The sequence below is a fragment of the Triturus cristatus genome, chromosome 9 (assembly GCF_964204655.1).
Source record: "Triturus cristatus chromosome 9, aTriCri1.1, whole genome shotgun sequence".
In the NCBI taxonomy this organism is placed as follows: Eukaryota; Metazoa; Chordata; class Amphibia; order Caudata; family Salamandridae; genus Triturus; species Triturus cristatus.
The window spans coordinates 170,902,118-170,918,525 of NC_140592.1; the positions used below are offsets into that span (position 1 = coordinate 170,902,118).

The following is a 16,408-nucleotide window of genomic DNA, read 5'->3' on the forward strand; positions in this document are numbered from 1 at the left end:
CCGAACATGACTCCGGATTGGGGGATGTCGATGAAACACTCTTTCGCAGAGATGAAGACGACACCGAGGTAGGAGACTACGATGAGGCCTTAGGGGCCGAAGAGAGTAGCTCCGGTGACGAGCAAGGCCTACCCGTTCAGACTGAAGAAAGCCCAGTGCAACAGTCTATGGCTCCGGTCGAGGGATCGCCTTCGGGCCTTACCCAAGACTTATCCCGCAGTTCTTCGGCCCCGCCCTCGGGCCCGGCCTCGGACATTCAGCGGCAGCCATTAATGCCAAAAATGGCTGGTTTCCCTTCTCTAAAACCGAAACCGAAAGCAGTATTGGTTCACTTGAAACCGAAAGTGGCGCTGGTCGGATCGAGGCCCTCCACACCTTCGACGCCAGCAAAACACATCGGCACCGAGCGCACCAAACGAGACTTCGGTGCCGAACTCGAAGCGGCCGACGTCGGAGTCGACATAAGGAAGAAGGCCGTCGGTACCACCAAACCTGCTCGGCTCCCGGCACCGACGCACTCGACTCCGACCCCAAAGGTCAAACAGCCTGCTGCGTCTCACGCCGCTTCCACGGCGACATCTACGCCACAATCATCGAAGAAGTCGACGGCCACTCCCGCACCTCGACTCGATGACCCACCGGCGTCGAAAAAATCCACGACCGCCTCCACTGAACCGGTCGGTGCGAAAGACTCGAGGGCGCTCCAGACTCGACCCATTGCTGCGCAAAGCACCAAAAAGAAAATGGTCCTCCAGGACACGTCGAGCTCCGAGCCAATTAAAGCTCCAGCAGCCTCTTCGACACCGGCCAACATTACTTTTGGCCTGCCACCATCCACGGCCCCGAAAATGTTCCAAATCAGGACACGGGTGACCCATACCACAATCACGCCTGACGAACACTCTGGGGAGACGTCTCCATCGCATATAATCGACGCCGACACCGGCAGGATGATTATCCACAAACGGAAAATAACTTCGGAGCCGGCTTTGGACTCCTTCAGGATTCCACTAAAAAGAAAGCTGCCTGTGGCTTCAGAACCAGTTCTTTACGAACCTTTCCACTCACCCTACCAGGATCCACAATCCTTCTCTCCCACACACTCCGACACGGATGCGTTGGGGGACTACATGGGTGACCAGGTCCCCTACCCCGGAGACATGGACCCTGACGCCCAGCAAGACCCTGATCAAACTTGGGATGACCCTGTGGACACAGGTGCACCTATGGATGCACAAGACCCGCAACTCTATGGAGCAAAAACATCTCCCACAGAGGACACGGCAGCATTCAACGCTCTGATTGAACGTGCTGCGGCCAATCATGGGGTGCAACTTCACTCGGACACCGTCGAGGACGACTTTCTTATGGACACTTTTGCTTCCTCAGAAAGAAATATAAAAACTCTACCCATGTTGAAGGGTGTCCTCAAACCAGCAAAGGACATCTTCAAGGAACCCACCAGGGCCAGAGTGATAAACCCCAGGATAGACAAAAAATACAGATCAGCGCCTGGGGACCCTACTTACATCAGAGGCCAATTACCTCTGGATTCCATTGTCGTTGCGAATGCTCGCAAGAGGGCACACTCACAAACAACAGGTGACGCTCCTCCCCCGGACAAGGAGTCCAAGGTGTTAGAGACCTCTGGCAAACGGATTGCCGCCCAGGCAGCCAACATATGGCGTATTGCCAATACTCAAGCACTCCTCGCTCGCTACGATAGAGCGCACTATGACACATTAGAGCAACTAATCCAACATCTCCCTGACCAATTCAGAGAAGGTGCAGAGATCCTCATCAGGGAGGGACAGCTCCTCACAAACGCATCCATCAAGTGCGCGCTGGATGCCGCAGACACAGCCGCCAGGGCCATAAACACTAGCGTCATGCTGCGACGACCTGCCTGGTTACGAATCTCCGGATTCAAACCTGAAGTGCAAAACAACATACTCAACCAGCCTGTCAACCCCGACTATTTATTCGGCCCGGAGGTTGACACCACCCTAGAGAAAATAAAGAAGGACACGGACACTGCAAAGTCCATGGGGGCTCTCCAAACTCGGTCCTTTCGGAGCGGCTCCTTTCGTCGCCCCGGAAATAGAGGAGCAGGTAGAGGACAGGGGTCACAGCAAACCTACAACAAGAGCAACACACAAAGTACCTACGAAAAAAACACCCGGGGTGGTTATCGTGGCTCCAGTACAAAGGGCAGAGGACGCGGCTACGGCAATACCAGGTCCTCCCCCAAGAACAAGCAGTGACGCCCTCTCCCTTCCTCCCGACCACCCTAACACCTGTCGGGGGAAGGCTACAGAGGTTCCTGTCCACGTGGAACTCCATCACCACAGACAGGTGGGTCAAAGATATTATCAAATACGGTTACTGTCTAGAACTAACCTCCACTCCACCCACAATTCCTCCAAAAAAAAACGTCCTATGTCCTCAGAGCGCTTAACGCTCTTCCAGCAAGAGGTGCAAAGTATGCTTCTAAAAGGCGCAATAGAGGTCGTACCCGTCCACGAGCAAGGTACGGGGTGTACTCCCTGTACTTTTTAATACCGAAGAAGGACGGGTCACTCAGACCTATATTAGACCTGAGACCCCTAAACAGATACATTCTTTCCGAGCATTTTCACATGCTTACTCTCCAGCAAGTCCTCCCGCTGCTCAAACAGGGAGACTTTCTAGCCACACTGGACCTCAAGGATGCGTATTTCCACATACCCATTCACCCATCACACAAAAAATACCTCAGGTTCACTGTTCAAGGACAGCATTACCAATTCAGAGTCCTTCCCTTCGGCGTGACAACGGCACCAAGGGTGTTTACAAAGTGCCTAGCTACTGTGGCGGCACATCTACGGAGGCAGCACATACACGTCTACCCTTACCTGGACGACTGGCTCGTTCAAGCGAAGTCAGCCCAGCAATGTGCCAGCCACATGTCCCGCACCATTCACCTCCTTCACAGTCTAGGGTTCTCACTGAATTACCCAAAATCCCATCTCCAGCCCGCACACGTACAACAGTACCTTGGTGCAACTATAGACACTCTGGCAGCCACAGCTCAGCCAAATTTAGTGAGAATCAACAGCATGCAAATGCTAATTTCCAAGTTCAAACCACAACACTCCCTGCCCGCGCGAGTGTTCATGCAGTTGATAGGCATGATGGCCTCCTGCATCCTCATAGTCCCACACGCAAGACTACATATGCGCCCGCTTCAGGAGTGCTTAGCACGTCAGTGGAATCAGGCTCAAGGACAGTTGAAAGACCTAGTGTTGGTGAGCGGTCGGGCATACAACTCTCTGCATTGGTGGAATCCACAAAACCTTTGCAAGGGCCGACCGTTCCAAGAGCCTGTCCCACAGATAATACTGACGGCGGACGCGTCTCTCCAGGGATGGGGAGCTCATGTACTCCATTACACAGTGCAGGGACTATGGACACAACAACAAAAGAAGATGCACATCAACCTCCTAGAACTGATGGCAATCTTCCTCGCTATGAAAGCATTCAAAGTACACTTGTGCAGCAAAGTCGTGTTGATCCGGACGGACAACATGACCGCCATGTACTACATACAAAAGCAGGGAGGAACACACTCTCCACAGTTGTCTCATCTGGCTCAGAGCATGTGGAAGTGGGCCATTCAGAGGAACATGTTCCTCATGGCAGAACACCTCCCCGGCAAAGACAACCAGATGGCGGATCTGCTCAGCAGACACAGCCACCAGATGCACGAGTGGGAGTTACACCCATCAGTACTCCAACCGTACTTCCAGCAGTGGGGTCATCCAGAGATAGACCTATTCGCGACAAGCGAAAACGCAAAATGCCAAAGCTTTGCCGCCAGGTTCCCACATCCACAATCGCAGGGCAATGCGATATGGATGAACTGGTCCGGCAGATTTGCGTACGCTTTTCCCCCAGCACCACTGATACCGCTGGTGGCACGCAAACTGTGTCAACACTCACCGACGCTCGTCCTGGTTGCTCCAACGTGGGCGCGCCAACCGTGGTACACCACCTTTCTCGAACTTTCCGTGGTGCCGCATCAAAGGCTACGGATCAAACCCGAGCATTTGACGCAGAACCATGGAGAGATTCAGCACCCAGATCCGCAACAGCTGAACCTGGCAATCTGGCTCCTGAAGTCCTAGAGTTTGGCTATCTCAACCTGCCACCTGACTGTATGGACATCATTAAGGAGGCCAGGCGACCCACTACCAGAGCTTGCTATGCAGCCAAATGGAAGAGGTTCGTCATTTATTGCAATAATAATGACATTAACCCGCTAGACGCATCCATCCAAAACATTATTTGTTACCTATTACACCTATACCGATGCAATCTGGCGTACACCTCTATACGTGTCCATTTGACCGCAATATCAGCCTATCTGCAGACCAGGCAGCACCTCTCTCTATTCAGAGTGCCTGCCATCAAAGCATTCTTGGAAGGACTCAAACGAGTCATTCCTCCAAGCCACCCACCGGCTCCAATGTGGAACCTCAATTTGGTCCTCACACGCCTGATGGGTCCACCCTTTGAACCTCTACACTCCTGCGAGATTCAATTCCTTACCTGGAAAGTAGCTTTCCTAGTAGCAATCACTTCTTTGAGGAGAGTTAGTGAACTCCAGGCACTAACCGTTCAAGAGCCATTTATACAGGTCCACGCCAACAGGGTCGTACTACGTACCAACCCCAAATTCATGCCAAAGGTGGTATCGCAGTTCCACATGAATCAAACCATTGAACTGCCCGTTTTCTTCCAAAACCCACAAACTGTCGCAGAAAGGGCACTCCACACACTAGATGTCAAAAGAGCCCTCATGTATTATATCGACAGGACCAAACCCTTTAGGAAAACACAACAACTTTTCGTTGCCTTTGCCCCACACCACAAAGGTAACGCTATCTCCAAAGCAGGAATAGCCAGATGGATCGTTAAATGTATCCAAATTTGCTATCAAAAGGCTAAACGTACTTTAACGATTCCCCCACGAGCCCACTCAACACGTAAGTTAGGGGCCTCAATGGCTTTCCTAGGAAACATTCCTTTGCATGACCTATGTAGAGCAGCCACCTGGTCCACTACACATACATTTACCAAACACTATTGTGTAGATGTGCAATCAAAACAGCAGGCAGCTGTAGGACAGGCTGTTCTCAAAACTCTTTTTCAGACCACTGCAGCTGGCACTGGTGGCCGCCGCTAATAAGAGGGCACTGCTATATATTCTATGCACAGATATGAATTCAGCAGCCCACATGCCTCGAACTGAATATGCTACTTACCAGTATGCATCTGTTCTTGGCATGTAGGGCTGCTGACATTCATATCGCCCTCCCTCCTCCCCGGCGCCTGTAGCAGCTGCAGCTCTCAGAATTACTGTAAGCATGGTCATCACTTTCTGTATCTACTCCATCACTGCCACAATGGCGAAAAACAATCTGAGGATGGAGAGGATGCCCATGCGCACTGCAGTCCAGGGGAGGAGTCACCTATCCCAGGATACTTCGAAGACTCTTCCAGGACAACAACGTGCAAACATCCGGACCCAACACTAGGCGGCGATCTATGCACAGATATGAATGTCAGCAGCCCTACATGCCAAGAACAGATGCATACTGGTAAGTAGCATATTCATTCTGAGACTTCGACTCCTGGTGCGCGAGGGATGTCCCATCGTCGGACCGGATTCAAGCCTTGTGGCTCCTGTCACAAACTGGTGTCCGTGACGGATCCGCACCTCGTGTGTCTCTGGTGCCTGGAGCGCGAACACGACCCAAAGTCGTGCTCCAATTCCAAAGTCTTTGCGGGAGCGGTCCCGAAAGCTTTTGGAGGTCCAGCAGTTGGCTCAGCGTCGCTCCTGGTCTCGCTCAAGGAGAAGGTCTTGAGATCGGTCGCTGAGCCACTACACCTCGCCCAAGTCTTTGCACTCCTTTGGTCGAAGCACAAGAAGAAGGCGAAGAAGCATGTCGCTCTTCGTCTTCCCCCGGTCGGTCGGCGCGATGCGGGAACCGAAACGTCGTCGTTCTAAGGCCCCGTCTCTGGTGCCTGATTCAGGTTCGTGCATTTTACGAAGCCATCTATTCCATCTTTGGGCAGCCCGACTCTGCTGGGGCACCTTCGGGCCCCACGGAGCCAGTTGGGCCCCTGGGCCTTTGATTCCGGCACCACAGGGTCCCCATGGATACAGGCCTGGGTCTGGACACCCCGGGCGACGCCGTCCTCATTCTCATCCCAGACATGGACCCGGATCAATGTCAAATCCGATGCCGGAGGGTACTTTTCTGCCTTTGTTCATCCCAGGTGTTCCCTATCGCCCTGAGGGTGGAGATGAGGACTGGGAGGGGTCGCTGGACCCTTTAACAGACCAGCTGGAAGAGCCGGACTGGAGAGAGGAATTGGGTGACGCCAGTGGTCTGGATACCTCCCCAGACCTTTACATGCTTTCTCCCCTTACCGTGGCTACGGCGGAGGGAGCGTCTTATGACGTGGTGGTGTGTAGGGCAGCCAAGGCTTTTGGCCTGGAGCTCCCTATAGTGGCAGTCAGGCCTAACCTCCTGACAGAGGTTCTTCAATTGGTGGCAACTTCCTCTGAACTCCTCTTGCGCTTCATTGAAGCCCTCACGGACGTCCTTCTGGGAATTTGGTCCAAGCCCAGCACAGGGGCTCCTGTGGAACTGACGATTGCCCACCGCCACTGCCTGGCTCTGGTCAATCCCTTTTTCCTTTCCCAACACCCTTCGCCTGAGAACTTGGTGGTCCAAGCCTCTTCTTCCAAGGGCAAATTCCCTTCCGCACCCCTGAATAGGGAATCCAAAAGCTGAATCTTCTTGGGAACCGTATTTTCTCTTCCTCCAGCTTGGCGCTGCGGTACGTGAATACCGCATGCCTCTTGGGCCGCTATACCCATACAGTCTGGGATATGGTTGCGTAGGTGCTGCCTCAGTGTCTGGAGGAGGCCCTGGGCCATTCTCTTCCAGGCAGTGGTGGATGGGAGAGATGCAGCAAAATTCACAATCCGCTGTGGACTGGACACCGCTGACTCTCTCGTCAGAACGATTGCTATGCCAGTAGCTCTTCAGCGCTATGCCTGGCAGAGGAAGTCTGGTTTTTTGGGGAATGTCCAAGAAACCTTGTAGTACATGCCCTTCGATGGCCGTCGCCTTTTTGATGACAAGGTGGACTCTGCGCTCGAGCGTTTTAAGGATTCTCGGGCTACGCCCAGATCCTTAGGCCTCACTGCATCCTACATCCCCCACAGTCTGCCTTTCGTCCCTTTTGTGGCTTTGGAAGTGGCACCCCACCACATCCGACACAGTCTAGCTACTGGCCCCTGCAAGCTGCCCAGCCCCTCCCCCCACAACTGCCTCCAAACCCTCCTAGTCTGATCTTCCAGGCCCATCAGCGGCCAGTGGGTGGCAGGATTCCCCATCACCTCCACCACTGGCAATCCATCACGTCAGACAGGTGGGTTTTGCAGATAGTCCGAAGAGGCTACTCCCTCCCATTCAAGATTACCCCTCCCTGCATGCCACCGTCTCTCAATCGCATGTTGGAGGAACATTTGGTGCTCCTCCGCCAGGACGTCTCGGCTCTCTTGGCCAAGGGAGCTATTGAGAGGGTATCTGCTCCAGAAGTAAGTTGTGGTTGCTATTCCCGCTACTTTCTGGTGCCCAAGAAGAACAAAAGCCTGCGTCTTATCTTAGACCGAAGGGCCCTCAACCGCTTCCCCCGGAAGGAGGAGAAGTTTAAAATGCTAACCTTGGCTCAGGTCCTGTCTTCCCTCGCCCCTGGAGACTGGATGGTAGCATTGGAGATGCAGGACCCGTATTTTCACATCCCCGTCCTACCTGCCCTCAGGCGTTGCCTACCGTTCACGGTTGGCCACGAGCATTTTCAGTTCACTGTGCTCCCCTTCAGCCTCACCAGTGCCCCTCGGGTTTCACGAAAGTGATGGCGGTGGTCACAGCTCATATGCGCAGATCTGGGGTTCGAGTCTTCCCCTATCTCGACGACTGGCTGTTGAAGGTGGGCTCGCCCCATGCTATCGTCTCCCACCTTCAGACCACGGCGGGCCGCCTGCATTCACTGGGGTTCGCTATCAGCGTGCTGAAGTCACACGTGACTCCCTCTCAGTCGCTCCCTTTAATCAGAGCTGTTCTTGACACACTGCAGTGTTGGGTTTATCCTCCGAGCAGCAAGTCCAGGATATTTGGGCTATGATACCGATGTTTCAGCCTCTATCCCGGATTTCGGTGAGAATGACGCTGGGCTGCATGGCCTCCTACGTCCTGCTGGTAGATCACGCCAGATGGCATATGCAGGCTCTGCAGTGGGACCTGAAGTTTTAGTGGGCGCAGCACCAGGGGAATCTTTCCGACTATGTGCAGATCTCGGAGGGGGCTGCACAGCAACTGCAGTGGTGGTCAACGAACCAGGATTGGGTCAGAGGCACAGACCTCATGGTGGGGACCCCTGCTTCACTTCTGGGATGGGGCGGCCAGCTGGGGGAGGCGGATATCTGAGGAGTCTTGTCTCTGGCTGAGTCCTGTCTCCATATCAACCTGTTTGAGCTACGGCGATTCGCTTGGCACTGAAGGCATTCCTTCCCTCCCTCAAGGGAAGGCAATGCAGGTGTTCACGGACAACACCACCACCATGTGTTACTGCAACAAACAAGGCGGGGTGGGGTCGTGGACCCTTTGTCAAGAGGCTCTTCGCCTTTGGATATGGCTGGAACATCAGGGCTTTACCCTAGTGGTTCAACACCTGGCAGCTTCTCTGAACGCCAGGGCGGATGAACTCAGCTGCCGGTGTCTGGTGGATCAAGAATGGCGTCTTCTGTCAGAGGTGGTGCAAGGTCTCTTTCAGCAGTGGGGAGAGCCTTGGTTAGATCTTTTCGCCACCGAAGAGAGCACGCAATGGCAGCAGTTCTGCGCATTTGACTTTCCAAGGCGTCACTCGCTCGACGCAGCTTTTCATCGCAAGTGGAGCTGCGGCCTCCTGTACGCCTTTCTGCCTGTACCACTTCTGCCCCGAGTGCTGAAGAAGATAAAGCGCAACTGGGCCCAAGTCATTCTTGTGGCGCCAGACTGGGCACGAAGAGTCTGGTACCCTGAGCCTGGCCATCGATCCTCCGATCCGACTACCCCTTCTGGAGTATATTCTGTCGCAGCCGCAGGGGACGGTGCTCCACCGAACCTGTCCAGCCTCCACCTCCTTGCATGGAGATTGAGTGGCGACAGTTGACATCTTTGACCTTCCTCCTAAAGTCTGTAACGTCATCTTGGCAGCCAGGCGTCCCTCCACAAAGACGGTATACGCCTGCCGATGTTATAAGTTTGTAGCATGGTGCACAGCAAAGTCTGTGGATCCCCTTTCTGCCCCTCTTTCTGAGGTTCTTTTATTTCTTCTTTCTTTGGCCCAGCTTGGCTCTTCTCTGGGCACTCTTGAAGGCTACCTGGCAGCTATTTCTGCTTTTCTTTGGCTGCCAAATCAGCCCTCTTTGTTCAAGTCCCCTAGTGTAAGTCACCTCTTTAAAGATATTATTCATATCTTTCCTCCATCTCCTATCATAATGCCTCAGTGGGACTTGAATATTGTCTTGACTTAACTTATGTGCGCTCCCTTCGAGCCTCTTCACAACTGTCCTCTCAGGCTTCATGCTCTTTCTTCTAAGCCTCCTTTCCTTTCAGTCCATCCTGACAAGGTGGTGCTTTGAACGAGATCCTCGTTCTTGCCTAAAGTAGTCACTCTCTTTCACATCGGGCAGACTATTACTCTGCCCACCTTTTTCTCGCCTCCGCACTCTTTCAAGGAGGAGTGACTCCACCGTCTGGACCTAAAACATGCGTTGTCTACCTTGACCGCACAAAGGAGTTCCGGGTGGACGATCAACACTTTGTCGGCTATGTGGGTGTCAGAAAATGCCGGGCTGTGCAGAATCGTACCATCTCTCTATGGGTAGTCCTTTGTATCAAGTTTTGTTACACTTTGGCTAAAAAGGAACCTCCAGTGGGGCTGCATGCTCATTCCACTAGAGCTACGGCAGCAACCATTGCTTTGTCGTGGGGAGTTCCACTCATCGATATCTGCCTGGCGGCCACGTGGGCTACTGTGCACACGTTCACCAGATATTACTGCCTGGATTGTCAAGTCTGCACGGACGGCTACTTTGCCAGTTCTGTCCTCCAAGACTTTGTGATGTGACCTTGGTTCGCAGACCCTCCTCTGGGGATGGTGTTGCTGGGGTATCTATTCTAAGGTAAGGAATCTACAACTAATAGTCTCTTGCAGATGAACAAGTTACTTAACTTCGGTAACGATATATCTGTAAGAGACCTATATTAGTTATTGATTCCTTACCGCCCCACCCAACCTCCCTGCTCTGTGTACTGACTTCTAGGGTTAGGACACCCTTATAGAGCCCTAGTGTGGCGCAACAGTGGTTAATGTCTTTAATGGCTCTGCGCTACTGGCATGGAAATTCGTGTCAGAACTGACTTCAGTGTGAAAGGGCGGTGTCTAAGTCACCACGACGTCATCCCAGCGACCACGACGCTGACGATGGATGCAGAGTCGCTAGACGCACAGGGGTATTGCTGAAGAAAAAGTCTTCTGATCCAGTCTGACGCCTGGGGGTAATTCTAAGGTAAGGAATCTATAACGAATGTGTCTCTTACAGATGCATAGTTACCAAAGGTAAGTAACTTGTTCTTCAGGGCCATCTGCGCTACATGAGGTTTCCAGCACATTTTATCGGATAGTTTTACTCCACGATTGTCAAATGTGCTTATTTTCTGCAGTGATGCCCCTCCCAACCAAGGTTGGCCTTCCCCTATAGGATTTGTGGGGGTTTAAGTCATGAATTTTGTTTTTGACTTATTTTTCTCTAAACCCCGGATGTCGCAGTAGTCTTCTAAAAGCTTAAGGTGCAACTATAACCCCCCAAGAAGTTTTAGACACCAGTAGCGTGTTGTCTGCGAACAATAGGGTTGAGCCTCTTTACAACTGTCCTCTCAGGCTTCTCACTCTAAAGACTGCCTTTCTTGTTGCCATCACCTCTGCTCGCAGAGTGAGTGAGCTTCAGTCTCTTTTTTTCTAAGCCTCCTTTCCTTTCCGTCCATCCTGACAAGGTGGTGCTTTGAACGAGTCCCTCATTCTTGCCTAAAGTAGTCACTCCCTCTCACATCGGGCAGACTATTACTCTGCCCACCCTTTTCTCGCCTCCACACCCTTCCAAGGAGGAGAGACTCCACTGTCTGGACCCAAAACATGTGTTGTCTACCATGACCGCACAAAGGAGTTCCGGGTGGATGATCAACTCTTTGTTGGCTATGTGGGTGTCAGAAAAGGTCGGGCTGTGCAGAAGCGTACCATCTCTCTATGGGTAGTCCTTTGTATCAAGTTTTGTTACGCTTTGGCTAAAAAGGAACCTCCGGTGGGGCTGCATGCTCATTCCACTAGAGCTACGGCAGCAACCACTGCTTTGTCGTGGGGAGTTCCACTCGTCGATATCTGCCAGGCAGCCATGTGGGCTTCTGCGCACATGTTCACCAGACATTACTGCGTGGACAAGTCCGACAGGACGGCTACTTTGCCCGTTCTGTCCTCTTGGATTTTCTCGTGTGAATGTGGTTCGCAGACTCTCCTCTGGGGATGGAATTGCTGGGGTATCTATTCTAAGGTAAGGAATACATAACTAAGTCTTTTTCAGAAAAAAACAAGTTACTTACCTTCGGTAATGATGTATCTGTAAGAGACATATGTTAGTTATAGATTCCTTACTGCCCCATCCATCCTCCCCGCTCTGTGAACTGACTTCTAGGGATAGGGACTCTGTTGCAGGGCCATAGTTGTTCCTCACCAGTGGTCAGTGTCTTTCATGGCTCTGCGCTTCTGTCATGGTAAGTAGTATCAGAACTGATGTCGGCATGCAGGGGCGGCGTCTAAGTAGGTACCACAACGTCATCCCGGCGACCACAATGCCAACGACGGAGGCGGAGTTGACCGGCTTCACCTACCGACGCGCAGGCTTACTGTAAAGAAAAAATTCTCTGGATCCAATCTGACGCCTGGGGGTAATTCTAAGGCAAGGAATATGTACCAAACATATGTCTCTTACAGATTCATCGTTACTGAAGGTAAGTAACTTGTTATTTAAAGATTTTTCTCTTTGTGTGAAGATATGACACCTAAGGAACCAGCTAGTTTCAAACCATGTGGCGTCCGTCACAGGCCAACGTTGGTGACAGATCCCTACTTGGTGTGCATTGGTGTTTGGAGCAGGACCACGACTCCAAGACCTGTGAGGGACTGCCATTCCCTGCATCCCAAGATGCTGAGAGAGCGGGCCCTCAAGCTCCTCATCACCTGGCGTCTGTCAACTCCATGACGCTGGAGGTCTCATTCACGTAGAAGGAGCCGGTACTGTTTGCGGAGCTCGTCCCGATGTTCGTCATCACATTCAAAGTCGTCTAGGAAGTCCCACAACCTCTCAACCTCAAACCTAACAAATATTACAGAACCATGCTAAATCTGTTGGGACAAATAAGCGATGTGACTTTACCCATGATCCCAAATAATGTAGTTAGATTATGAAATTATGTTAGGCAGTCAGCAGAATTGTTCACTCCTGACCAGCAATGTATATCATAATAAATTAATATTGTAAGGTTTATATTTTTTGTTTTACAGTTCCCAGAAGGAGAGTTTACAGCTTACCAGTGATCTCGGTGTTCTTGAAACGACACGCAAGGAGCTTGAAAATCAAGTAGGTTCTTTGAAGGAACAAAGTCAGCGGGAGGCATCCAGTCTGAAAACGCAGCTAATAGAGGCTGAGAATCAAACCAGGGATATACATGAGAAGGTAAGTTCGCAAGTTAGGTACAACGTGAATGATTTTTTTTATGGGTAAAATAAAAATAAATTGCTGTTACATGATGAGAATTTGTTGAATACAGGTTCCACTTTCACATCAGTGACACCATCCTGAATGCTTAAATATTTATTTGATTAATTTATATTGCTCTGATTGTGTTTCAAGACAAATATTGCTGTGCCAGGTCAGTGGAAAGCAAGCTCAATAAATAAATCGAGAAAAGATTCTGGAATGTGATAGACGTTAAACAACTTGCGATAGGATTGATGGAACATTTGTCAAAAAGGGACCGGTCCTTTTAAGTCCTTGGCACTTTATTCCTGGTAGATTTGTTTTAATTAGGAAAGAAGGCATTGCATATTTTACTCTTTTCTGTATATGATTTATGTAGGTTTTACAATTGTGATGATCATGATTTCAAGATGTTGGCTACTAATGATAGTGAACATAGTCATTCATCCACCAAATTAAGTGGAATTAGCTCTCTGGGCAAACATGCTTTTTGAGGGATCCATTTCAAGAGGCAGAAAATAATTGTGGCAATAAGTAGGTGGGCCACGGACAACTGCAGGAATGCTAGTCTGCCTATCCCATCATGGACAGTCCATCCTGGTGTGCCTGCCCTTTTTATTTGGTCCTCATTGTAGGAGAGTAGGGTCTGCTTTCTATGTTCACCCCCACTTTTTGCTTTTGCTTTACTGGTTTTCGACTTAGATGTGGCTGTGGGCCTGCTAATCAGACCCACAGCCCTGCTGTTCTCTCTCTAAATTAATACTATGTACTTTAGGTGCATAACCCATTTGGATAGGATCACCTTATTGGCCCCTGTACAGTGTACCCTAGGCACCCAGAGCATAGGTGTACCCTAGGCCTACCAGGGGCTGCAGCATGTATTGTGCCACCCCTGGCCTAGCCTTCCATTTTGACACAACTGGCTGATCACTCAGCTGGGGCAAGGTCGTGTAATCACCCCTTGCTTAGGTGTAGTATTCCTATACCTAACTTACATATAGACACATGTGTACCTATCAGTCACTCCTATGGCAGGCCTTGACAATCCTGGAGGCAGAGTGCTTGGTAACATGTGAGATGGTGCTGTAGCATGAGCTGAGCCTGTCTGCAGCTTTCGGAACCTTGTCCTTATAGCTGTTCTATGATATAGCCTACCATATACTCTTAAAGTGCCTTATAATCTTAGACGGTTATGGTAACTATGGTTTGGCTTTATCAAAACATGTCGTGTAAGGTGTCTAACACTAGGGAATAATACCCCCATGCCATTTCTGGACATGAGAATATTATCCCCCCCTTCTAGAGGGAAAGACATGTTAAAATCATACTTCCACTGTTAGCCTCTGACCAAAGCCTCAGCATCACAAAATGGATGCTGCTGCCACGACACAAGTCTGACCTCCTGCAGCTGGGAGTGATCCCAGCCAGGGAGGCCTGGACAATAGGTTTCCTGCTTGGGGAGGTGCTAGCACCTCCCCAGACAGCCTGTAGTGTATTGGGGCAGGGTGGGCTGAAAGGAATGAGACATGCCTGGGGCACACAAGGTGTTCCTTGCATAGTCCAGTTCAAACCGGCGCTGGGGCACTCCAGCCCCAGCTCTGGCGCGAAACTGGACAAAGGGAAGTGGGTGTAACCACCCCCTCCCAGGTCCCACCCATAAGGCGTGACCTAGCAGGTATCCCAGCCCCCCAGATTAGTATAAGAGTGGGAGTTGGGCCTCAAGACTTTAGATTATCATGAACCTGCAAAACTGAACAGAAACTCTGGACCTTCGACATTCGACGAATAAGAAGACTGAAGAATCTCCCTTGTAGCCAAGGAGTGGCTACCCTGTGCAAACAGGCACCATCAAGAGACTACCCTTTGCTTTGCGTCCGTTCTACGAGGAACCGACTGCAGAGCCCGACCAGAGCCTTGACTTCCAGACTTCTCCGACCCTCATCCACATCTGCAGCAGAGCTGAGATCCGTGGAGGCGACGAGCGACGTGGGACCGGCTACCTGGGAAAAGTGGCTAGTAACTTACAGCGCAGCTTCTGAGGTACCCTCGAAGTTGTGCACCGGGGATTGAGAAGCCCCAACCCCAAGCACCATCTGCACCGAAGATCAGCCCCCCACACTCCACGAGTCCTGCGTGGGGCCCTTCAGCATTTTCCTGCTTGCCGCGTCTGTCCGGTTGCTTGCCCGCTGGCTAGTGGCCTTTGTGACGACGCTCCCTGAAATCTTCTGCGCTGGTTTGGCTCCTCCAGACTGGCTCCCGCTTCTCTGCAAAGAAGAAGCACCCCAGACCTTCCTGGTCTGCACCAGAAGCAAGTCCTTTGTTCTTCGTGGGTTCCGCTTGCCAAGGCTTGGTGAGTCCTAGTCCAACTTTGACGCCGCCGACAGCAAGAGCCTTCGTGGGACAGCTCGCCTCCTGGTCCTGGTCGTCCTCGACGCTTCCTGGTCCTCCTGGCTGCAGCGACAAGCTTCACCTTCACCTGCAACTCTTCACGACATCGCCTGGTTCCTTCCTGGTTCCACGTGGTCACTGGCTAGTGACCTTGACTCTGTCCCTTCTGCTTGCAGGTTTCTTCTCTTCTTGATCCCAGCCTTGGGATCCACCGGACACTCTTCACTGACTGCCTGTCAGCATCTTTCTTCAGGCATCCATAGGAGTCGACGACGAAAACTACGCATCTTCACCCCTATGCACCCGCAGCCTGTGGGCTAGGTAACTTGGGTACTCCGGTGCTCATCAGGATAGTGACTATCCTAGTGTCTAGTTTTCAAGTCTCAACTTCCTAGCTACTCCGGAAGTGTCCTAAATCTATCTATTTCTAAACTGTAACATTGCTATTGACTTTTACGCATTACGCGTGAGTGTTTCCACTCTGCACACGAATCCCGTGGGCCTCCCACTTCCTAACTAACGCTAGTGTAGTGTAGCCCCAGCGATTCCCTAGGCCTAGGCCTATTCTATTTCCGTGACAGTGGTTCTTATACCACTTACTTAGTATATGGTTTGCGTGGCCCCTAGGGCCTAACTGTATTACTTACCTGTGTGACTTACTGTATGCATTAATAAGACTGTGTTGTACTTACCTCTAATCTCATAAAGAGTGCTGAGGGTTTGCTTAGAATAAATGCACTTTATTTTATATATATATCTGTTGTGGTTTCCTTTCATTTGGTATTCAAGGGATTATATATGGTATCACAGCTGGCTTCACATGCCATTCAGAGTTTAGCCTAAGACTGCTCTTGTCCATGCTACCACTAGGATAGCTGGTCTATAAGGTTGACTTTACAACCAATCACCATAAGGGTATTTGGACTGATATAAGGTGTACACTATAACTAGTGACATCATACATCAGGCCAACTTCTCACATTGGTGAGCAGCGGTTGGGATCTGAGCTTGCTGTTGTAATACCATTGTAATCTTGAGATACTAAATTGAAAGATCACACAGATATTGTCTAGGTACATATAACATAGATTATTATACTTAAGTCCT

At 51.0% G+C, this 16,408-nt stretch overlaps 1 protein-coding gene across 10 annotated transcripts in view; it reads left to right on the forward strand.

Moving 5' to 3' along the window:
- SLMAP (sarcolemma associated protein) overlaps nucleotides 1-16,408 on the forward strand; it is a 1,011,035-nt gene that overhangs the window by 884,205 nt on the left and 110,422 nt on the right. For all 10 annotated transcript variants that reach the window (XM_085624675.1, XM_085624673.1, XM_085624676.1 and 7 more), the window contains one exon: nucleotides 12,718-12,889. In XM_085624675.1, coding sequence (XP_085480801.1) covers nucleotides 12,718-12,889 — 172 coding nt within the window. The remainder of the gene's footprint in view (nucleotides 1-12,717; nucleotides 12,890-16,408) is intronic.